The sequence below is a fragment of the Carlito syrichta genome, unplaced genomic scaffold, assembly GCF_000164805.1.
Source record: "Carlito syrichta isolate Samal-C Ts95f unplaced genomic scaffold, Tarsius_syrichta-2.0.1 Scaffold308699, whole genome shotgun sequence".
Classification (NCBI taxonomy): domain Eukaryota; kingdom Metazoa; phylum Chordata; class Mammalia; order Primates; family Tarsiidae; genus Carlito; species Carlito syrichta.
The window spans coordinates 684,605-708,637 of NW_007252795.1; the positions used below are offsets into that span (position 1 = coordinate 684,605).

At 41.4% G+C, this 24,033-nt stretch overlaps 1 protein-coding gene across 1 annotated transcript in view; it reads right to left on the reverse strand.

Annotated features, from left to right (window-relative positions):
* TANC1 (tetratricopeptide repeat, ankyrin repeat and coiled-coil containing 1) overlaps window positions 1–24,033 on the reverse strand; it is a 182,689-nt gene that overhangs the window by 66,817 nt on the left and 91,839 nt on the right. Inside the window, exons 4-6 of the mRNA XM_008065648.1 lie at window positions 23,475–23,579; window positions 12,009–12,139; window positions 10,751–10,937 (exon numbers count right to left, since the gene is read on the reverse strand). Of these exons, the coding sequence (XP_008063839.1) occupies window positions 10,751–10,937; window positions 12,009–12,139; window positions 23,475–23,579 (423 nt within the window). The remainder of the gene's footprint in view (window positions 1–10,750; window positions 10,938–12,008; window positions 12,140–23,474; window positions 23,580–24,033) is intronic.

Sequence of the window (24,033 nt, forward strand, 5' to 3'; positions counted from 1 at the left end):
GACTAGTGAATTAGTTCAAGCAGAGTCAGTTATTTAGCATCAAAGGGCTTGTAGGGGTTTGGTTTTGTTTATTTTTACAATGCTCTTTAAAGTTTAGAAGTAAAGACAAAACAATTTCCTTGCCGTAACCGCAGGACATCCTGTCACAAATTCTAAGATTGTTTTTGCTCCTTTTGCTGCGGGAGCCTGGACATATCACCCTCTGGTCACCTCCCTATTTAAAAATCCCACCTACACGTTGACGCTTTCTTAGAGTATGTTTCCTTTTTTGTACAGCACAGGAGTGCTCAATAAATGTTTGCTTATTGATGAATCAGCAGATGAACAAACTTCTACTTGTGGTCAGAGACACCACACTTAACCTAACTTTTATCAGTTTGGGACCTGATTTGGGATGGGCTCTGTCACACCTTTTGGGTGCCCAGCACTTCCAAGTGTTCTATCAACAGTATTAAACCATACCTCTGCCTCTTTGGAATCAATCACAGCCTTCACTGTATTTTTAAGTGGACCTTTTATATGAGCCTAGGTACAGCAAGTATGACGCTTTTCATCTTAAAGTGCAGATGGTGGTTGGTGGTAAAAGTGGCAGCTAACATTTATTGAAGATTTCTATATGCTAGGGACTGTGCTAATACTCTATGGAAATGCTCTAATTTATTGGTAACTTTATTGCTTATTAATAGTAACCTGGCTAGTATGTTAAAAGTATAAAGCTACAGGCAGTCCTGTAACACAGACTGTGCTATAAACCTTCGTGTGTAAGTCCTGCAAATGCTTTTCTCAGGTATGTTGTTACTAAGTTAGCTTCCCAGAAGACCCCAGCATCTAAGTGAGAGGAAGAGCTCTACACTGGGGGTAGTTTGTTTGGTTTCATTATTATGGCTGCTTTATTTGGGAACACATATTTATAAGTCAAAAAATTAGCCAGAAAGTGCTCTCCCTAAGGCAAAAGCCACTTGCTCTCCCTAAGTGCCAAGAACCCCCAATGATCTGAGTCCTAATCAGGACCTCAAGCAGTGGGAACATGGAATTGGACTACCCCACCTCCTGTCACAAGTATTAGCACCGAAAGCAGGACCTTGGGGCCCCAGGAACCGCTGAGGAGAGCAGGGAAGGCCTGGCCAGAGCTTCTAGATGGCAGGACAGGCTGCAGGTATCATCCTCATTGCAGGGCAAGTGCCTCTACTGTGCCCAGGATATGACGGGAAGAAACATTCAGGTCCTGGCAGGAAGAGGAAGGAACATGGGTGGGAGAGGAAGGCCCCAGCTGCAGGAACAGTAGGTGGGAAGAGAAGTCCCAGATGGGGTAGCCATTTCAAAAGGGAAGTTTTACAAGGTCAGTGTTTATAAGTAGGAGACTTCAGTGACAAAGAAGATGCAGTTTTCCTGTTGCCCCTACAGAGTTCACGTGAGAGGCATTCCACCGTCCACACTCCCAGGGCTGTGAGAGGCAGGGAAGTGAGAAAGTCTGCAGCTATGGGCCTGCTCTAAAGATGTCTCACTCCACGAACACTCCTCCCTGGGACTGAATATCAGAGCTAGCCTGCACAGCTTGAAGCCCAGACCCTCTAATCATGGTTCAGCTTTGCCTAAGCCCTGAAGCGCATCTAGAGGGGCAGACCAAGGCCCAACAAGTCCAGTTTCCTTGCACAATCCAAGAACCACACCAAATAGGGCAGCTTCACGGTCTCTAAGAAGAGAAAGCTGCTTCCTCCAAGAAACGACAAGCTACTCAAAAATATCTATCTTCATGCCAGGCTAACAGAAATTCAAACTCCTAATTAGGTTAACCCAGCTACACTCAAGAATGCTTGTGCATACACACACACACAACCAGGACAACATCTTAACTGTGATGGCTTTTTTTTTTTAATTTTTAAAAAATAAGTGCTATTTGACATTTTCTGGAGATTGAATAATCTTTAAAGTTCCCTGACAACTAAAAAATTTGAACAGTTTATTCTTTCAGTTAGTATAGATAGTAGCTTTTGTCAACTAAAGCTTGCCATCATTGCCCAGGCTGGGTGTCAGTCCCCATTCCAACACAAAGAGTTCTGAAACATGACTTGGCGGGTCTTAAGTTTTATCAAGTGGTGAGGTTAGGCTGTGCCTCACAATTTAGTATTACATTAGGTTTGGTACTGCTCATTGATTTACCCGCATTACTTCTGACTCTCTGGTGTCTTGTCTTCCTCTGTTCTAGCACACAGGGCGAGAAAACTTCCAAAGCACTTTCTTAATACAAAGGGCACACACCTGGTTACCACAACCCATAAGTGGAGGTAGACAGGCTGAGAACCATCAATCCTACTTGTTAGATATGAAAGACTCCAGAGAAACTGATCTCTCTCACTCACACTCACACATACACAGACACACGGGGTTAGTGGTATATCTAATACCAATTCTTCTGACTATACAAACAGTGTATTTTTAAAACACCCATTGCTTGCACAGTGCTCCATGTAAAAGGAATTCTTTTAAGTATATGTAGCTAAAAAGGAGTTTGGCGTACATGTAGTCTGCCTTGTTAAAAAGTCATCCACTCAAAGGCACCAAATGTTTTGCTATGTAAGGTTCTGAAATAAAATGGTATTCTTTCTTCTCCTTCCCAACTTTTTTTCACCCCCTCTTCATCTTCGAAAGGTTCTTTCTATGCTGAATGTACACTTAAAATAGAATCAGCAAAAGAAAAACAAAATCAGTGTAAATCAAGGGTCCTGTAAGTAGTTTGATGAGATCCAAATCAAGTTATAGGCTTAAAAGAACATCAAGAAGAAAGACAAATTGATGACAGCAGTAGCCCAGAATTGTTCAGGAACTAAGGACCCATGATGTCAAATGTGTGCCACAAAAAGCAAAACTCTCTCTGTGCTATGGAGAAGACAAGAGGTGAAAAGTGCAAGGGGCTTGGGTATAAACTTGGCTTCTCTCCTTTTGAGGACCCACAAGGGCATATGTCTCTCCAGACTCAGTATCAGGAATGCATCCATTTTTCTCTCTGCAAACATTCTTTTGACTATGTTTCCCTCTTTTCACTGGTTATTAGGAAACTTTATTAAAGAGTAAAACTTTCTGCCCACTTATAAGAAAAACAAATAAAATCTTATGAACCTGACTCCTGACTGTATCTTTCCTCTTGATCTTATTTCCTTTCCTCAACTGATGCCTTCATTGAAAAAGAGCATTCACTGGGAAGGAGTATCAAATCTTCAAGAAATAACAACAGTGGCTAAGATGAATATTATAACAACACTTACTATGTGCTAGGCTCTGTTCGTATCTCAACTCTCCTATTTCAACTCACTGAATCTTCAACAGCCTATTGACAGGAAAGCCCCAGAACACCTCAAGTCCTGCCTATTCCAGAATGGTGTTCTACACTTTCTGATCATGCCGCACCATGCATAGAAAACTTGGGGCATGTAACTCAAACACACACATTTCTCGATGATGTACATAAAATACTCTATTATAGTATAGAACACAAAAACACAAGTTTTGAAAGGATAAAAAAAATCAGAAATTGAAGTTTTCATCAAGTACTCCATAGACTGTCTTGTATCCCCCATTTTCAAAACAAAGGTTCTTTAAAGACAACCATTTGTCCTTCCCTGGGTTGTGGAGAAAATCAGATACAAGGGCATATGTAAAGTGCCTCATATATCATGAATACTCGAGAACGTTTTCCTCCACATACAATTGAAGAGAAATAAAGTAGCACTTCAAAACAAACATTTTTTAACCTCTATGTTCAGTTTAATGGTTGACAGGAAGAACTTAAAACGCTGGGCCAATGAATTAAAGATCAAACAAGAAAGAAACATAATGACTGCTTTAAAAGTAGAAGGGAAGAGAATAAAAAAGGAAAACCCAACCACTGTATAGACTGCCTCCTGTGACGAATACCTTTAGAAAGTTAAGTTTCACTGCAGCAAAAGAACTCTGAGATCTGGTGGTGAGGGGGAAGGGAGAGAAAGGTGTGGCGGGGGGTGAGGCGGTGGATCAGAGAGACAAGTCAAGGGACCAACACAAGGAATTCTCTAGTCTTCTTGATGGACAGGATGTGCTCCTCTCCTGTGCATTCATACCTCACACCCGATATTCTGGATTTCCCTGGGTGACACAGGGAAAGTCAGCACAGATGAAATGAGCTTACCTTCAACCTATCTGGCCAGAAATGCCACACTGCGCTTCTGCCCCCACCCGGGCCCGCCCCACCTGCAAACTAACAAACCACACAGAGAGCAGAGTCCTTGGCTCACCTGCAGCCACAGCTCTTAACCTCCCTCTGCCCAAGAAGAAGAGGAGGAGTCCAGTGATGGCACTCAAGCCACCTTACCTGGAATGCAGAATGGGACAGTCCAGGTGAAACACTCCAGTAACCTCCGGCTCTAGGGGGTTTCTGACTTCTTCTACAGCTGTCCCAGGACGACAGCTTGGCCCTTCCCGCCAGCCTCCTCTAATGCGCCAAAGGGCCCTGCTTCCCTTCTGGCCTTGTGCTCTGGGAGCCTGTGTGCCGTATTGTGACAGCCAGATCTCTGTACCAAATCTCCAGCTCCCGGCTCACCCGCGTTGCGCAAGGTGTGCTCTGCTATGACATGCAGCAAGGCCGGGGACCTGAGCCACGCGTTCCTAGTCACATTAATCAGGCTCTGATTGCAGAAACATCTAAAGGAATAGCTAGGGGCAGGGTGGCATTGGGAAGGGGAGGACAGGGCCTGCCTCACTCAACCACACTGCCCAACTCAGTCTGATATAGCAGATAATGGTCTCCAGTGACAAGCTTGAGGACCTAAACAACATGAAGCATTCAGCAAAAGCATGCTGAACGGGGTTTAGATCACCTAACCTGTGCACTGAAGGCATTGATACTGGAGCTTCTGACACAGTCCAATGACTCCACAGAGTTCAAGACTTTGGGAATTATCATGTGCCCACAGCATGCATCTTCTATCAGAGGTGTCAATCACTGCTATGTTTTAAATTCTTCTCAGCAATGGGCAACTTGCTCAGACCCTCCACAGGACAGAAGACTATTCTGCAGTCCCACAGTAGAACAAGTTTTGACAACAGATACCATGCTTTATCTTTATTTCCCCAGTACTGAATAAGTTTGCTCCTGGTAGACAGCAGGTGCCCATATATGCTTGTTACACCAACAGAACAGCCTGAAGAATCCAACCGCGATCTGAATAAAAGTACAGCAGGCACTTTGCTGACTCAAAGCATCACCAAGGATTTCTTTCTCACATTAAGTATATTACCAAATTATATATGTAAAGAAAAATTTTCCTCTTCAACCAAGAGATAAAAAAGGCTTCTATAATTAAGGATGATTTTTTAAATTGCAGGCAATGTAGCAAAATGCGTATTAACCCAGATTTGAAACACTCTAAATAGTTATTACCAAATCAATTTCAAAGCATTTCAGTTTAGTAGCAAGCAGGGCAATACAGGTGGCAACAACTCAGCATTAGCATAAAATCAAAAGGGCAGGATTTACAGTAAGTCAAAAATGAAAATAAAGCACAATTAATTCATCTTTGTGTGCCTCTGCATCTGATCATCTCCCTTGGGACACAAAGTCCCAGAAATAAAAGGTCTAAAGCTACCTCTGGAACCACTTTCATTTTACAAACCTAGCAGGAGGCAGGAAAGAGTCAAGGGAAGATAAAAGTCAGTTCCTGATCATTTTTTTAAAAACGTCCTAAGCAAGTGGGCAGAAAAACAAATATTATCAAATTCTAGCAAGCACCAGCAGGATACTAACCAAGTGTCTAGTATTTTGCTGCAAGCCACTTCTACAGGAGAAATGTTTCTGAGAGGGCATTTCCCTGTCTAAATGCATACCTGCCTCCCCGCTTCAAACAGAACAAGAGGACAACAGACGCACGCACAAAGAAAGTGAAGGGAATGGAGGCAGGAAGGGCTGGAATTCTGAGTGCTTAATCGTCCTGAAAGCCACCTAGTCTGCTGGAATGTGGTGGCTCATGGCTGCCAGCTCAGGTGTTGGGAGCTGGGTAGGTGGACGACACACCTGCTCTGTGTAGGAAACATGTAGAAGTCCTCTTCCCTTCATTGACACCACTTCTCAAAAGGAGGCAGATGCAGGACACTACAAAAAGGCTTTGGAGATTATCGATCTCAACAAGTCAAAACAGACAGCAAAACACAATGGAAAGAATGGCTGACTTAAGGGTCCCTTTCTCAGCCAGAATTTTTCTAATTGCTACCTATAAATTCTTCTCCTCAGCATATCTATCATTAATAGATAGGATTTAAATATATATATATATTAACAAGAGAGCTGGGTTTTGTTTGTATCTCCTCATCCAATCTCTATCTCTTTCATCCTAAATGGAGAAATAGCCTATTTTCCCAAAATAAATATACACAATTAAAATATTCACTACGATATGGATATAAACAAAAATTAAAGAATACATTAACACAAAAAGCACTTTAAAATCCACTATTTTCAGCGATGTTTTTGAAAATCATATTGGTTTTCGCACATTCCAATGAATACATACACTTTATATATATTTTTTTAAGTTGGGATTACTACAGCTTAGAATTTCCATTTGTAAGAGCTGGAAGCAAGTTATGTTCAAAGGAGTGTTACCAAGAAAAAATGTTTTCTCAGACATGGCGGAAACACCTTTAAAAGCATACTTCTTTACAGAGTTTTTCTTTTCAAAGCAATTGAAAGTTACTTTATGGTGATTGGGTATAGCAGGGTTTCACATTTAGAAAATTTTCACATTGCAAATTTGAAAACCAGACACTAACTTCTAGGTAATACCAATGATTTTTTTTAATACATAAAGAATATGACACTTTACTTAAAAAATAAAAAGGATATTAGTAGGGAATTCAGTTAATCCCATCCAGCTTAGACAGTATTTCTATATGGCAGAATTATTATACTTCTAAAGACATTTATGTCAGAAGAACATGGACCTCCTGAATTAGGATAGAGTGGGGCTCCCCTATGGATAACAAAATACAGTTGAAATGGGGAGAGGGGGTGGGGAGGAGTCTTCTAAGCCCTGACCTCCACAGAGAAAGACCGGAAGGGGCCCAATACATTCTTCTAAAGGTCACTAGCCTGCTCTTCCTTCTCCTGAGCAGTAGAAACAGAACACAGGTAGGGCACCCTTGGCAGCCCTGAAAGGGCTGCCCGGGCATGTGGGAACCCAAGCTTCTCTTCTCTGTATCTACCAGGCAAAAATATTTAGATTAAATATAATCAGCATGATGGAAATCAGCTTAAATTGCAAAGGGAGGCTCAGGAATTATAAAGGATACGTTAGCACTGTTTGATTTCCCCTAAACACCCTTAATAAACGGTGCTAATACTGTACACAGAACCCTGGTTTAAGCCCACTGCTGCACAATGTCCGTAAGGTCACGGCAATTGGGTGCACTCCGCACCAGCACGCCACTAAAGTCTTTGCCATTCCAACTCCAGCTCTGTTGCTTGACAAACGTTAAACTACTTAAAATGGAAAGCCTCCTCCTCCCTTCTCCAGGCCCCATGTAGTTGGAAACATGGATCCTCACCAGCCTGTTTTATAGCCACTGCCAGGTCTTCCGAAGCAGGAAGCCAAGGTATCGCACCTTCATTTGCCTGGTGAGATCGTGCTGCGCTTGAATACTTTTACTCTGTGAAACATTTATGATGCCCAAAAGCTGCCATTCCCAGGCTACACCTTATAAAAACAGGCATGTTCTTCAGATGGAAAGAAGGCACACCCCCATCCCAGCACTCCAGCACTTACAGAACCACAACTGAGTCATAGATACCTGCTCTGTTGAGAGGCAACAGAACCTGCACACCCTGTATTGACTTAGGAGGAAGCTCTCCCCCTTTCTGGCCCCAGCACTCTTGCCTCTTCAAAGACCTGTGGCTACAGTCTGCCTGGAGAGGAAATTCTTGCTTCTTTTCCTTCTCCCTACCACACCTCCATGTGTCCCTTGGCAACAGATTCTAATTCTGCAGGTCATGGAAGGAGAGAGAACAGAGAGGACTGTTGTCACTAGCACAGTGCTTCCCTCTTACCCCCCTAAAATCCTCGCACCCCGCAGGAGAACAGCTAACGCAGTGGAAAGCATGACCTCCAGATCTGGGGTCTTCTGGTTTAAGCGGGACTTACCAACCACTGCCTAATTCCTCCCACTTCCATCTCAACTGTCGCCACTTTTCATGTTTGGCTATGTTAAGGGAACCTACTGGCTTGAGTCCAGGAATGAAGGGCGGCCTCAGTGTCATGAAAGGTACTATTCTGCCATCAAGGCAGAGCTTAAAACACAGACATTAAACGGTCTGACAAAGCCAGACCGTCTAAAATCTGTGTTTTAAGCTCTGCCTTGATGGGAACGGGAAGCCCGCATAGTTACTCTGAAACTACTCAAATGCTCCTTCCTTCAACGCAACTTGATAGTAGCAACAACTCTTTCCTTAATTTCTCATTCCCAACACCAACCTTGGAAACCAAGAGATAGTTGGAATAATGAGACTCCAACCATATGAAGAAAAGTTAAATAATAAAACAAGAATAAATACACTGACAGGAAATATTGAGGCACTATAGGGAGCATATGAGAGAGACTAATCAGTCTGGGATTTGGTGGGGCTATATTAAATCAAGTCTGAGAACTTTCTGCAGTTCACTCTTTCACTGACAATACAAAAAAACCAAACTATCACCTCTTCTTTTCTTCTGTTTAGAATACTTTTAAAATTGCAGCACTACATCTCAATGAAGGATGGGGTGAGGGGTAGGGAGGGAGGGAGAGAGGGAGGGAGAGAAGGGCAGTGCTCTTATTGAAACATTTTAAGTGTCAAAACAAAAAACATGATTTGGTCATAAACAGAGGCATGTAATGCCAATAACCAGAACATACAATAAAAAAAAAAAAATGCCTGTCAAAAAAATGTAACACTGGTTACATCTTTGAAGGAAGATAAATTCTCGGCAGAATGCTGTGAAGAAAGGTATCTTGCTACCTCACAATTAATACTAAAGATCTATCAATGGTGGGTAGCTCAGAAAAGACAGGGAATAAGCACAGAAGTAATGCTGGGAAAAATTAGCTGAACTAGACTAAATAGCAGCTGGGGAAAAAGGGTAAGACAAGAACTGGAAATTAGCAGAATAAGCTCACTGGAAGGCCCTCAAGTTGAGTGAAAAGAATTTAAATTTGCTACACAAAATTCAGTCTACCATCCATATGAAATGTCCAGAATAAATGAACCCATGGAGACAGACAGTAGATTGCTAGTTGGCTAGGGCTGAGGAGCTTGGGGGGTGGGGAACAGAGAGTGACTTCTAACAGGCACAGGGTTTCTTTCCTGGGGGATGGAAATGTTTTAATAGCAAATTATGGAGATAGCTGCATAACTTTGAAATATACTAAAATCCATCCAATAGCTTAAACTAGGTATAAAATAGGCGAATACTATGGTATGTAAATTTTATCTCAATAAAACAATTAAAGCAACATTTTTTTAAAAATCCAATAAAGATTCTGATCCAATTAAATATTGAAGCAAGAAGTCACAAAGCTATGGTTAGGTCTATACCAGAGAGCCCACAGCCCAGTCCCAGGAATCGCACAGACCTTTTGGGGCAATCTCCAAACTGGATGAACCTGCAAAGGTTTTTCAAATTATACTTGAAAGAAATTGCAGGTAAATAAGGCTCAGATGTCATTCATTCCATTTGATTACATACGAATGTGGAAGTGGTGATCAGTCCATAATAAAGCATAAAATAACCCTCAAAGACGCATGTACAGCTTAGCAAAAGGGAAGGAGGTGAGTTGTTCAGAAAAACTCCACTATGAAACTGCAATATAATATTGGAGCAGAGGAAGGCCTGACCAATCCCCTCCAGAGGTCCCACCTGTCTGTTATCTGAAAGGCACCAAGCTGGGGACCTGAGTCACACAGACGCTTGAGCCTAACTGCAGAAACGTAAGTGCAGTCTGTCTGGGATGGCATGTACAAATAAGAACTCTTAAATTCCCTGGATGATTCTAATACACATCTGGAACTGGAAGCTGCTGAATTAATTAAAATCCTTAATTTTCTAAAGAAAGAAAGAAGTGTGCAAAAAAAAAAATCAATTAAATGTTGCTCAAGTTATCTAGCAAATTGGTCTAAGAGTCAGGACTAGAACCTGTGTCTCCTGACCCTCAGTTCAGAACAACTATACTTATTTTGTGTTTATGGGGAGGAGTAGAAGGGAGGGCATCCTCAGATAATTCTGGCCTCAAAACAGTGGTCAGATTCCATTACAAGAAACTCTAGAGAATATACTTCTGAACTGTCATCAGGGATAGAAATGACCTTGAGATTAGCTGGGAAGACATTAATATGCAGGGGATTACACTGCCCTGCTATGTGCCCTAGTGGGACCTGATGCCCAGAAAGTAGAACTTAATGGAGAAGAAGAAAAATTTTTGCACCTTCACAGGTTAGATCTGATCTGGAAAAAAGAAAATTTTTCTTTTTAACCAAATGAGCCGAGTCTTACGCAGAAAACATCAAGGAATGTAAAAGTCAATGCTTCATTCTCTCAGCTACACATGGAGCCAGCGCTGTCCGCAGAGAACAGGGCAGGCCCTGGTAGACTGACCTTCACAGACCATGCTAAAACCCTCTTAGGAAGTGCCTGGTGAATGCTCTGGTTGACGTGCATCGAGCCATTACATTACCGAGCAGTGTGCTTCTTACCTATAATTCCACTGTCCTTGCTTTCCAGGGTGGAACTAGGGCTGCTAATGGTCTCACAGGGACTTTTGTTGGCTGCCGTCTTGCTGACACAGCTATTCAAGGTTGAGCAGGGGCTATCGGTGCTAGGAGATGCGGTGCTGCTTGTTAGTGTGGAGCAAGGACTGATGCCTTGGCTCAGAGCTGTGCACTGCAAGACGAACGGAAGGAGGAGTTAGCACGGCTGACACAGGATGCTTTGACACATGCTTTTGTTTTTGACGCTAAAACAATAAAACAAAAAACAGGGAAATGGGAGTTTTTAAAATCTAGGGGGGTATATGTGTAGAGATATATGGATATATATATATATATATTCTTCCAAATTTTGAAAAAGAAACATCTTTGTTCTGTTCCCCTCCTTTGTGATTCTCCTTCTTATTAAAAGGTCAGTCTCAGCAATAATTTAGTGAGAATGCACATTTGTAAAACAGAAACGGCAAACAGGCAGACTTCCTTTCATTTAAAGTCCGCAAAGACAAATGGATTATTTGACCTCTGTACAGAAAACCTGGGAACTCTGTTTTTGCAATGTTTCACGAGCACTGCAACCTGATTCAATTCCTGAAGATTTATGGCCTCTGCAAGCAGAGGAAGGAGACTGGTGACCATAGCAGTCTCAATCAATGCACGACATCCTCCTTCCCGGAGCAGACCCTCTCCAGGGGCAGAAGCTCCAGCCCCATATTGCTATTCAAACGCACACATCACATCTGGGAAATGGCAGGGAGCATGCTGCTGCTCCCTTGGAGAGGAAAGTGCTCTCCTGGTAGATGAACCATTTGATCTCATCTTATTTTGTCTCTGCCTCATATCCTATAAATCTCTTCCTCACCCTTCTGACCCTCCAAAATCTCAACAGCTAAAAAAGCACAGGAAAGCACATACCGAAGCAGCTAGACGAGAAGAATGGCGCTATAAAGATAAAAGTACTAGTACCATTACGAAGAAATTCTTTTAGCCCCTTGAATTTATTTAGCCACCATTCTGCAGGTGGTGACTAGAAGGTTAATGTGGACATTTTCTTAAGTTTCCACTCCCCCACTGCCAAAAGCCAGAACCAAACTGTGGAAATACACTTCAATACACAACAGCCCCAAACTCATTTGACCAAACAAAGACTTCCCCACTCAAGGGGAGGTAGGGGAGAGGGGGAGAGATAGTTATTGCTTCATTCATCCTCTGAGCAGGTATGAAATGCTGTGTCTTCCTCAGGCATTACCATGGTTTCATTTTTGTCTTCAATGGTTATATGTGTGGCACTTGGGATCCCTTCTCCCAGCAAAAATCCCAGCCTTGTCAACAGTTCTTGAGCTGCCGGTGAACAGCTCGGTTCATTATCGGCCTTTGCTTCTGGAACAAAGAAAGAAAACAATGAAGATGCCCCTCTGGGGAATTTCAGTTTCGCATCTGGATGAGTTCGCACTACAGCTGCTTGTCTGGTACTTCTGTATATTTTTATAAAATGCACAAAGTTTGACAATGCTGCCTGTCCTCAAGCAATACATTCTAATTAAGGGGCTGTGACAGGTTAAGACAACAGTAAAAGAGAAACTCCAAGTGCAAAGGGTGAGTCAGAAGAGCCCAGTGTTGTTGTCTGACAGCAATTCCTATTTTTATGTCATGTGAAAAAACGGGTACTTCAGACATGCACTAGGGTAAGAAAAGGCCTATCCTTCCTCTTACCCTTAAAGAGCACAGTGTGGCGAATGCCCACAGGAGGCTGGAATAAAGTAAAACTGGGGCATGCAGGTAGAGATCCAGGCTAGTTAGATGTTGGGGTAAAACTGAAATCCAAGCTCTCCTTGAAAAAGCCAGGGTCTTGACGACTCGGTGGCAACCTTGTGCATATCCCACAACAGTGAAAGTCAACACCAAGATTTCAACTCAAGGGTCAATCATGGAGAATCCCAGTGAAACATGTCCCGAGAGACAGGACCCAGTAACACACCGTGTCCATGCAGAGCTGTAGACAAATCAGGCTGTGTTCTCAGAATGTTCCACAGCACTGCTGGAAGAACCTGGCCCTTTTCAGGTTCTCCCTGAGGTTGGTCTTCTGGCTTTTTGCATTTAAATGAATGTTATGGTTGGATGTGTATTAAATGCTGAGCTAGGGTTAATCTTATACTCCAAAGCCTAAGGACACTTAATTATGGTTGACAAATAAAATGTCCACATCAGCTGGGCTCGGTGGCTCAGTCTGTAATCCCGCGCCTTTGGGAGGCTGAGGTGAGTGGATTGCCTGAGCCCGCGGGTTCGAGACCTGCCTGAGCAGGCGAGACCTCATCTCTACAATAAAATCAAAAAATTAGCCAGGCGTGGTAGCACGCGCCTGTAATTCCGGCTACTCGGAAGGCTGAGGCGGAAGGATCGCCGGAGCCCAGCAGGTTGAGGCTGCGGTGGCCGGGAGTGGCCACTGCACTCCAATCTGGGTGACAGAGTGAGACTCCAACTCAAAAAAAAAAAAAAAATGTCCACATCATTCTAATACTTCTCTCACATATTTAAATTAGTACCCATCAGAGAATGAAAATGTACAAAGCAAACAGCTTACAGAAGTTGGAGTTTAACAATATGCAACCCAGTAACAAATAACAAAGATTTAAATGTGCAATTTATAGTCACTCAAGGTTTTTGCTCTTTCTTGTCTAGATACCTAGAGTCATACATACTTGAACCTATTTTGCTTAGGTGTGGAAATCTGCAGGTAACAGGTAAGGGTCTTAGAAAAATAACATGAGGAAACAACATAGTGATGTTACATCTGAGCTACAATATCACCAACAAATCAGTGCTAACTTTGCCTTTGTAAAGAATCACAAAAATCAAAATAAGCAAAACTTTCAAGAAGATCATCTGTATTACCCTTACTCACATACCAGTTTTGCTAAGTCATGAGCCCAGGATGGCAGCTAGAAAGGAAACTAGGCTGGCAGTATCTTCAAGAAAGGAAAAGCACCACACCCTTTGCTTGCTCTCAAAAGTTCCCAATGTTTGGGGTGGGAAGAACAGTTTGCCAGTTTGGATGTTTTTTAGCTGCTTTGGAAAACTGCAGGAGTAAGTAAGGTAACCAAGACACGACTGCTCTGGGTGAAAAGAGCCCTGATGTTTCTGATCATTAAACTCCTAACGTGAAGGGGCAGTGGCCCCAAGCCAACATAAGGGCCGGGGGGGAGCCACACCAGGGTAAGCTGGCCACACACCTAAGTTGCTCTGCAAAAGGTCCTTTCCCACCTCAAATCACATGTTAATTCTCAACGCAGATGAGCAGTTGGGAAAGGAAGGTGGAAACCAACCCTAATCAGCACAACCCAGGCACACCCAAGAGCTGAGCCACTCAGAAGAGGACTGGCGTTGCCCTCCCTCCACCCTCTCCTGCCTCCCTTACCCCAAGGCTCAGGCAGGGCAGCTACTTTATCTCAGGTGGCAGCTGGGCTGGAGGGAGGCAACAGGATGCAGATGGAATGGGAAAGAAGTGGGTGAGGGGGCAGATTTCAGCAGTTTCTCTACTCCACACCCCCCTTTCCTTTCGAAACAATCTCCATACTGCTACCCAATTGTGATTATGCCCCAGAATGTCTAGCTTCTGGTTCAACCTGAAATACTCTGGGAAGGAGCCAGAAACGACTCCCAGTTGGCAGCTGCTACAGAAGAGGTAGAGAGCAGTAGCCACACAAGGTTGGCTGCACAAAATTTACCCTGAGAACAAACAAGGCCACAGCCTACAGCTCGCTTGGGGCTTTCCTGAAGACCCCAATCCTGTATAGGTTCCACAGGCAGCAGAGGACCGACAACATTTGCAGCAGGGTCACTACCATCTCCAGGATGTGTCTGAAAACAGATACTACAAGTTTCTCCAGGTTTTCATTAAAAAAAAAAAAAAATCCAAACCTTCTCCCTTCAGAAAAGTTGGGGAGCAATTTTAGGTTTAATGACTGAGCTGAAGGGAGACAACCAACTCTTTGATTACTATTCTCTTTACTTTTTAACCTAGATCTTCCTGCTACCGAAGTTCTAAGCCCCTACCCAGGCTCGCGATATACAGACTGATGTTCTTTATTCCACTTTTATAATCATTAAGCCACTGCAATTTTAGTTCTCCCACAAGCTTCCCAACTGTCTTTTCATATTATTTTCTCTTCCAAAATGTCATCCAAGTGACCTACCCCATAAAAGGTCCCCCACTTCCATCTGAATTCGTTAATCCACATCAAGCTGTCTGGATCTTTCCTTCCCTAATGCACGGAGCCTTCTCTCACTGAACTTCTTATTCCGGCAGAAAGACCCCTGGGTAAAGCGTCGCTGCACCATTTTGAGAGAGATGAGTTGCTCAGGAACTCATACTGATACTGTGAAATGGAAATGCACTTGTTTCCATAATCATACCAAATATTGAAATCAAACAGCCAGATGATTTTCTTTCAGCTAGTTATTACTCCAAATTGACCTCCAAATAAAAAACTAGCAGGCCCCTCTAAATAGAAAGTCTATTCTCTTTAATGTAGGTAATAATAAATCACTTATCAGGAATGTGTATACCTTACCCAATACCAGTGGGATAAAGGCTAGAAAAAAGACCTCATTTCTCAACAATACTTTACTATTTCGCAGATTTGAATATTCAATGACTTTATCATAGTTATATTTGAAGTTGGCCTCACACTCCCTAGGAATTCATTAGGCAAATGGCAAGTGATATTCCTCCCAATAACATGTTCATGGAACCCCTAATATCCTACCATACTGAAAATTTAGCCACACGGAGAAAAGGAAAGGAAAGCTCTTGAATTCCTTCCTGTCTGCTTCTATTCAGTCATTCACACCCCGATGGACTCTCTGTGGTGCACTTGCAATTACGTTCTCAGCCTCCGCTACTGCCTGGAAACACAGGATGTTCTCTGTGCTATCCCTAGTATGGACCCCCCATGGTAGTGAAGCTCTCTGAACCACATTCTCCTCATGAGTAAAGCAGTCGTACCCACTTCCTACAGGTTGTAAGGCTCTAAACCAATGTGTGAGAAGCACCTGATACACCACAAGATGCTGTAAAGCTACAAGCTTTAACACCAAGAACCCACACTTCTTCGCTATTTCATTTTCTGGTTTCACAAGTTCATATCTATTTTCAAACAAACTTATATTTATCTCACCTAAAAATATAGCTTTCTGTTTATAATTCTTCTGCCTCAAATAGCCTTTTCCGAATGTACTATTCCAAGACAACAAATTCCTGACCTTTTCTGATTATTAAACTGTCCTACTTGGCCTATACTTACTGCTTTCATTTTCCATTCAACTCCCTCTTCCTAAAGTCCAACTCTAATAGAACCAGGGAGGTCCCTGGACATTACCAAGAATCATTTCATAAAGAGGAGCCTCTTCTCCACTCTCATCCTCCTTAGACTTTAGCAAGCACTCGTGACAACATGTGACAATTCACTAGCTATGTGACATTGAACTGACTTTGTACCAAGTTTCCAGGCTAGTACTTATAAATCAAGTCAGTTAAATGAGACAGGCCCTTGGTTTGATGTCAATCCCCTTCCCTTACCTCTGTCTATCCATGACATCTTCTTGATCAACCTCTTGCCTTCCTTGACTTCTATATACAAGTATTTTCTTGTTTCTTTCCTGGCTGATTCTTCTCAGCCATCACCATTCCCTCCTCCCTAGGTGTCCAAAAACGGTATTTAAAAGGAGCATCTATTCATGAAGCTGCTCTGTTTTTGTCAATAATCTGTTTCTAGTCTCCTATTTGATACCTAGCCAAAACTTGACAAATAACAATTTCTTAAAGATAAGTTCCAATGTTGTTGACTCCTAAATTCGTATCGATGAAATTTTTGCACTGTTACCAAAAATTGATCCCATAGTCTTACACTTTCAATGGGTATTTTACACATGCAAGCTTTTGGAACATTATACATTGAATCACTTGGAAAATATTGGTTTTTCAGATCTTGCAAATGTTGACACATTTTATTGCACAATAGCAAATTACCACAGATTTCAACTGAAGTCTTGGGAAGTTATCAAGCTCAATGTGACAGATACATATTTCCCCAAAATATCAAATTTTCATTTGAAAGGTCTTTATTACTGGCAACTAATCCTGTCAGGGTTTTTTGATTGGGGGGGTTAATTGAAGTGACAGGCTAATTTAATTCCTTTTTGAAAAAATGTGTGCCAAATACCCAGTTCAGAATAACCATGGTTTGGCAGTCATTCTTTCAAATAAAAGTGATGTTCCATCTTAAAAGTGGCTAGTTCAGCTTGCAATTCAAACGATCTTATAAGTGCTTTGCCTTAAGATAACCATCATACTTCATAGAGAGCATGCAGAAGTGTTTTGTGCAGGCTTCCCACTTCATCACACAGAATACTAATAAGATGGGTACTCAAGGGTCAAGATTTAATAACATTATTCTCAGTGCTTCGTCAAGGACATTCTTCAGTGGAGTATTATTTTTTATGCAAACATGTGGCAGTGAAGAATAGCATGACTGTTAGTGTAGTCAGTGTTACTGCCTGGATATACACTAAGGTTATCAGAAGTTTTAATGACAACAGCTATTACACCATCAGTGCAAATGTCAACACAAAGGAAATAAAAATAACTTGTTAGTATTATTACAAATGAATATTGACCGCACAAGCCCCTAAGGTAGTCCTGGAGACACCTACACATCCACAGCCAGCACTCTGAGACCATCTGTACTAAGTCCACAATTGGGTTCAATTGTCCCTTTACTTAAAATAAATAAATAAAAACCACAGCCACAAATGCCTCTCACCCTAATAACTGATCTCTCAAAGTTGATCCCTTATCTGCTCAACTTTATGGGAATAAAAGAGGGGGCTGTTTCACCAATTCCATTTCCTTGTCACACACCTATGACTTCAACTCAATCACCTTCACAACTCTCCTGTAACAGCCCTGTGAGCACATTAATTTTTCTTTTTCCTTTCTTTTAGGAAATAGTACATCTCCTCCTTGGCTTTTCCTGTACATCTGTGACCTTACAAACACTCTTTCCTGCAAGGAACAAGTGGCAGTTGTCATAAGAGACACATAGAAGGAAAATCCATGGTTCCCAGGATACTGTGATCTTGAGGTTCTTTTTCTACCTCTCTTCTGGGCTTTCTTCTGCCTTATTCATAGCTCATAACTGAAACACCAGAGTGTCTCGGTCCTCTTTTCTCAATGACCTTTTTTCCTAGTCTAATTCGCCTAGTCTCACAGAATTATCTCCAAGCAAATGGCTTCCCAGTTTACACCCTGCATTTTGGTTTTCAGACCCAGTTTGCTTTTCCAGCAGGTGGTGGGACACTTTACCTAGATGTTCCACTAGCACTTCAAAGTCAACATAGTTTTAACTGAACTCAAACAAAAACTGACAGTTCCCCTATTCTCCAGTGTCTTCTCTTGTAATCTCTATCAGGTACAATGTGTACAGGTGGGAGTGGTGGTTATACTTAAAGCCCAGACTTCTTGGCCACTATACCATGCAACCATGTAACCAAAAACTATTTGGCCTCTAAACCTACTGAAATAAAGAAGCAAAATTTAATTTAAAAAATAAAACATATATAAACACAAGGGGGGGGACCCCTAAAAAACCGGAATTATTTTTTTGAAGGGTGCCCCTCACTAGGTAAGTGTTCTAGGAACCCATCACCATCAGTGTACCAGCTAGTACTACTGTGAGAGGTTACATTTGGTTTCAGTGGCTTTTCTGGAGATTCTTTCAAAGTATTTGCCCATTTCACAATGGATCATTTACAAGTACACCAGCCCACAGTGCACTGAGTATTCAACAGTTTTTGACCCAAAACAGCATGACCTCCATGCCTCACCCTCCCTATTCACTTGATCTCACTCCAAACGACTTTTTTTATTGTTGTTTCCCCAGATTAAAACAAGTCCTCAAAGGGAAACATTTTGTCAATATGGAAGAGATGAAACAAAAAATGGCAGAAGTACTAAAAGACATCCAAATTGACAAGTTCAAAAACTATTTTGAACAGTGGAAAAAGCGTCTCAATAGGTGTATTGCATCAAACAGAGATTACTTTGAAGGAGACTGAAGTTTAAACATGTAAAAATAATTACACAACTTTTTAATAAATAAAACCCAGTTTTTTGGGGGGTCCTCCCCTTGTATATATAGTCTCAAAGACTTAAAGTTGTTGTGTCTTTGTCACTACTCGTATGGCTCCCAGGTTCTTGCAATTCCTCAATAATCTTACCATTCATCATCTCTTCTTTCCTGACCCTGATCTAATTTGAGACTTTGTTTTCTCACTTAACTACTAAAATCATTTTCTAATCATTCTCCTTGATCTTAGTCACTTTCCTGCCCCCACTCTATCCTACTCGGTTGCCAGGTGCTGTGGTCTGAATGGCTGTGTACTCCACCCCACTCTCACCAATTTCTCATGTTGAAACCTTATCCCCTCCCAATGGTGAGGCCTTTGGAAGGTGATTAGGTCATGAGGTTACAGCAAAAAAACAGCCGCCTATGAACCAGGATGTAGGTTCTCATCAGACACAAATCTGCACATGCCTTGATCTTGGACTTCCCACCTTCCAGAACTGTAAGAAATGGATTCCCAAAACTGTAAGAAATGGATGTTTAAAACCCACCCAGTTTATGATATGTTTGTTATAGCAGCCCAAACTGACTAAGACACTAGGTTAATCTTAAGGCATAGCTCCAATTAAGTCTTTCCATGCTCAGAATCTCCATTTGCTGAACTCCTGATTCATCACACAGTTTGGATTAGGAAATATTACCTCTTCCCTTGTATTACAGTCACTCTGCATACAGCTCTTTAATTCCCTGCCAGGCTCTAAAGGTCCATGAAGAAAGGACCTATGCTTGATAATCCATCTCAAATAGCATGCTTTTCACAGCATAGAAGTTTGACTGATATTTATTCAAGGACGAGCAGAATGAATGGATACCCTATCTCTAAAAGGCTGTCTTCTATGCACACATACAAGGTAGGCCCCCTTTTCTGCATTTCCATCTAACAAAATCTCATTCAACCACTGGTTAAATGGTGTGGCATCATTCTAAGAAGCTGAAAATTAAAGATAATGCAGGATCGAGGTTATCTCTTGGGGAAAAAAAAGAAATATGATTTGGGGAAATGCCAAGTTATGTCTTATTTCTTAAACTAGATAGTGGGTAGACAAATGTCATTATTCTTTATATCTCTTTAATCCACTACATCGGTTTGAATGTCTGAAGTAATAATCAAATGCATAATGTATAAGATAGTTACTTAAACATATATCTAAAAGACCTTCTCCTCTCAGTGAGATAGTTTCACATTTAATTATTCTGGTTTCATATATGTTAGTTTTATTTGCAAACCAGATTGCCAGAAAAAAAGTTTCATCATATTTTGAGATTGATCTTCACCGAGCAATGACTCATGAAACTAAAAACTTTCTCACCCCTCCCCAAATCTTGCTCAAGTAGCTAATGATATATCAAAGCAAACCTAAATGGATTATGATGCTCCCTAATTCAAAGAAATAAAGCTGTGAATCCTTTAATTTAATAATTCGCTCTAATTTATCTGGAGTTTTTTTTCCCCTTAAGGCAGAGATAGTATTCTATGGGTAAATGACATTTTCCCCCTAAACCATAAGTTGGTTTAGCAACAGGAAGCTTATTTATGAAGAACCTACTCTATATAACACACAGCTTGTTAGGACCATTTGACAGTAAAAAGGGGTTTGTATTTTGTTTAAGGACTTAATTAATTTTTTTTTAGCCAGAGTATAAAATGCTGTGTTTCAAAAATACTGAAGATAGAATATCTTTTCCTAAAAATGTTTCCAGGTGAATGCAAATTTAAACAAACAGGTTCTTTCCTTTTAAAAATAAAAATCGTCAAATCTACCTCCAGATAACTAAAATATACCAGTTACACATAAATACAATTGTATTGATTATAAATTAATTAAAAACTCAAAATACTCTTTGGTTTTGTTTTACTTTGATTTAAATTTCAAACAGAGAGCTAAGAATCAAGAACTAACAGACCACCAAAGTAAATGTGAGGCAGCATAGTCTGGAAAGCGTATTTCAAACATTTAGGAAAAACTTGATATTTCATGAGTCTGTGAAATTTCAAAAGCATTTCACAAGGAGCTGTTTTCAGCAGAGTCTGTTAGTCTGGTGAATATTGACATGCTATTATTGACAGCACCCGGAAAAGTGTCTTAGAAACATAAATAAGAATACTCAAAGGAAATATGCAAAGTAGAAGCCCGAAGTTTAAAGTAAAAATATAAGTGATAATGCTGATATGAAACCCTAGAAACAAGCGTTTGCCTATCATGCATTTGTACATGCCTAGGTTAATATTCAAACTCAGTTTGCTTTAGTTAGCTCTACTCTCTCCTTTAGGTTCAATGATCTGGACATAAAATTTATACTTTAGTATGGAAGACCTCATTAAACTCATTGAAATGTAAAAGATCCCATGGGGATTACAAAATACATCAACTTTCACTAGTTGTCAAGTTCAACTTTGTTAGGCAACCACTTCTTCGTTGACCAAGAGAAAGATAACTACACTGGAGCTTCCCTCAACATCATGGCTGTCTTCACACATGACCATGCACCCACAAACACGAACTACGACCCCTTCCAGACACCTAAAAAAGTGAAAACATACCCTGTTTCTTAATTTTAGGTGAAATAGAAACCTCTGGTCCTGTACTTGCAGCTCACGGAAGTCATAATTTTGGTCACCATGGAGACTGAGGATGCCAAATCAGAGAGCTCATTTCTCGGGAGTGAGCACACATGCAAACTTCACTCCAGCAGTATCAATGGCTGCACTTAAATTTAGCTTGGCCCACAGCCAAGCATAAGAACACTTCCTTTAACCAAGAGAGGTGGTGAATTCTGCCTTGGGCAAGGTGAGAAAAGCTAACAATGGGAACTGTTTATAACCACCTTTCCCTGCCCAATAAAAATCCTAAACTTTTCTCCTACTCCTACACCAGGAGGAGTCCCTAAGTAATACTCCCAGCCAGGGAAGAAGAGGTTACATAATGGAGCCTAGACCAGCCAAAATGCCAGGGGCATAACTGACCTGGACTAAAAGATTTTGAGCAGGTGGGGATGAGGGTCAGGGATGGCAAGCTTAATCTGAGATGGGCAGACAGATGAGGAAATCTGATAACATATTCACTACAGAAAAATAGGATTTTTCTTTTCCTTTAACACACAGAAGAAAAACAACAGAGCAGACGGCCTGCACATGTCAATTCACAACCAAGAGAGGCCTCATATTCCAGCTGATGGCTGCTCTGACCAGACACCACTGTGGATTCTCTGCCTCCACTATGCACACACCCAGTGCCAAGATCCTACTCAGAACAAATCCTCAGGGCGAGCCTCTTCCCTAATCCACACAAGTGGGCGCCTGAACAGAAAGGAAAAGGGTGAGTTTTCTCATGACAGGATGCCTGCAGTAGCACTTCTTACCTGCCCAGAGTGCCTGGAGCCTGGTCCCATTTCCTTCACCTATCCCAAACTCCCCTTCTCTTCAATTTTTAGCTTCTGCCAATCCTCTCAGTTCATTTTTAGCTGGATTTTCACCTCCACTCCACTTTCTTCTCCTGTCCTACTTATTATCCACCCCCTGTCATACATCATCAGAAACACAAAATGCACATATGGTGATTAGAATGTAAAGGGGCTACTGTATCACCCAATCCCCATCACCCACAATTAGGCAGAGAGAATGCCAGGTATACCAAAGTAGAAATATAGATGTATTCTTTTCTAAGTTCTCTTTTTAGCATTGTTACATAAACTTGTGTCTATACTGAGCTTACTTTATTCTCAGTAAAGTAAGCTTCTTTATATAGACAGGTTTCCTAATCCCACGTTTCTGCAGGAAAATAGGATGCAAGTTACAACATCCAAATAAAAGGCCATAGAGATGTGAGCTGAAGACTCCCCAGAAAGGAACAAACAGGTAAATTCTTGAACTGATTTCAAAAAATAAAGAATTATTAGTACATCTACTAAATGCTACAAACGTGTAATGTTTTGTACATATATAACCAGATAGAAAATAGATATACATATGAAATGTCTTTATGAAAAGGTTTCAATCAATTTCGATTTTTTTTCCCCCTACTTCAACATCCCCTAAAGAAAAATTTTGGACATCCAAAAATTAATTAAACAAACAAATAAATAAGAAGCTTTCAAAAATCATCAAATGCTTTTAAGAAGGCTAGCTATACAAGCTTTGTTCAGTTAAAGCTTCAGCTTTTCAGCCAAAGCCTATTGTTGAATATCCTAAAGCAGTAAAGTATTAAAAACAAAACAAGATCTTGAAAGCAGTCTACTGGTTGACTTTTCACATCCCCTAAGACCCGGCAGGTCAAAATGCAGAGGAAATAAGACTCAATCTTTAAAGAGTGACTAGGCACCCATTCAAGTATTCCTACCCTGTCCATATAACTACAAGAATTTACCTTAGCTAAACAGATCCCCAGAAGTGCCCAAAGGGGAAAAAAGCCTTTCAAATACATTTCAGTTCAGCAAAGTATTACTGCAAGGGGCACTCAAGTTTCATTCAGAAATTATAATAAAATATTTTGGTGGGGGGAGGAGAGAGGAATTCACTGGAAACATATTCTTACCATTCTCACTGGGCTCTGTCGGCTTGGACACTTCTCTGAACGGCATTATAACTGCATCTCCAGGCACTCTGGGGCTTTCCACATACTTGGGCTTCCTGACGGGACCTGCAGTGGGAAAGATCTGAGTGTGGCTAATTTTTTCCAGATGCAAACAAAGCTTCGGAATGTACAGTGTGTGTCCTTAACAGGACCCAAATATGCCTAAAGGACGAGCCAGTCCCTTCCCCTCCCTCGAACACACACACGAACACACAGAGTCATTTCAGTGCAGACACGGGAATGTCCAATCTAGGCTGCCAAAGAAGAAAAGGGTAAGCTCAGATTTGAGAATGTAAACTCTTACAAAAACAAAAGCTGCTCTTTTGCAGTAAAGTCTCTACAGCTGTCTTCGTTGCATGTCAAGTAGGAGATTTTGACATGTTCAAACCTGGGCAGCTTGTGGCAAAGATTTTTTTTAAATATAATTTCCCTCTAACTAGGACAAAGACAATTTGGTTGCTTGATCTCCAAAGTCAGGAGGCGAGGATTACAAACTGCCAGCCTATAACACCGACACACT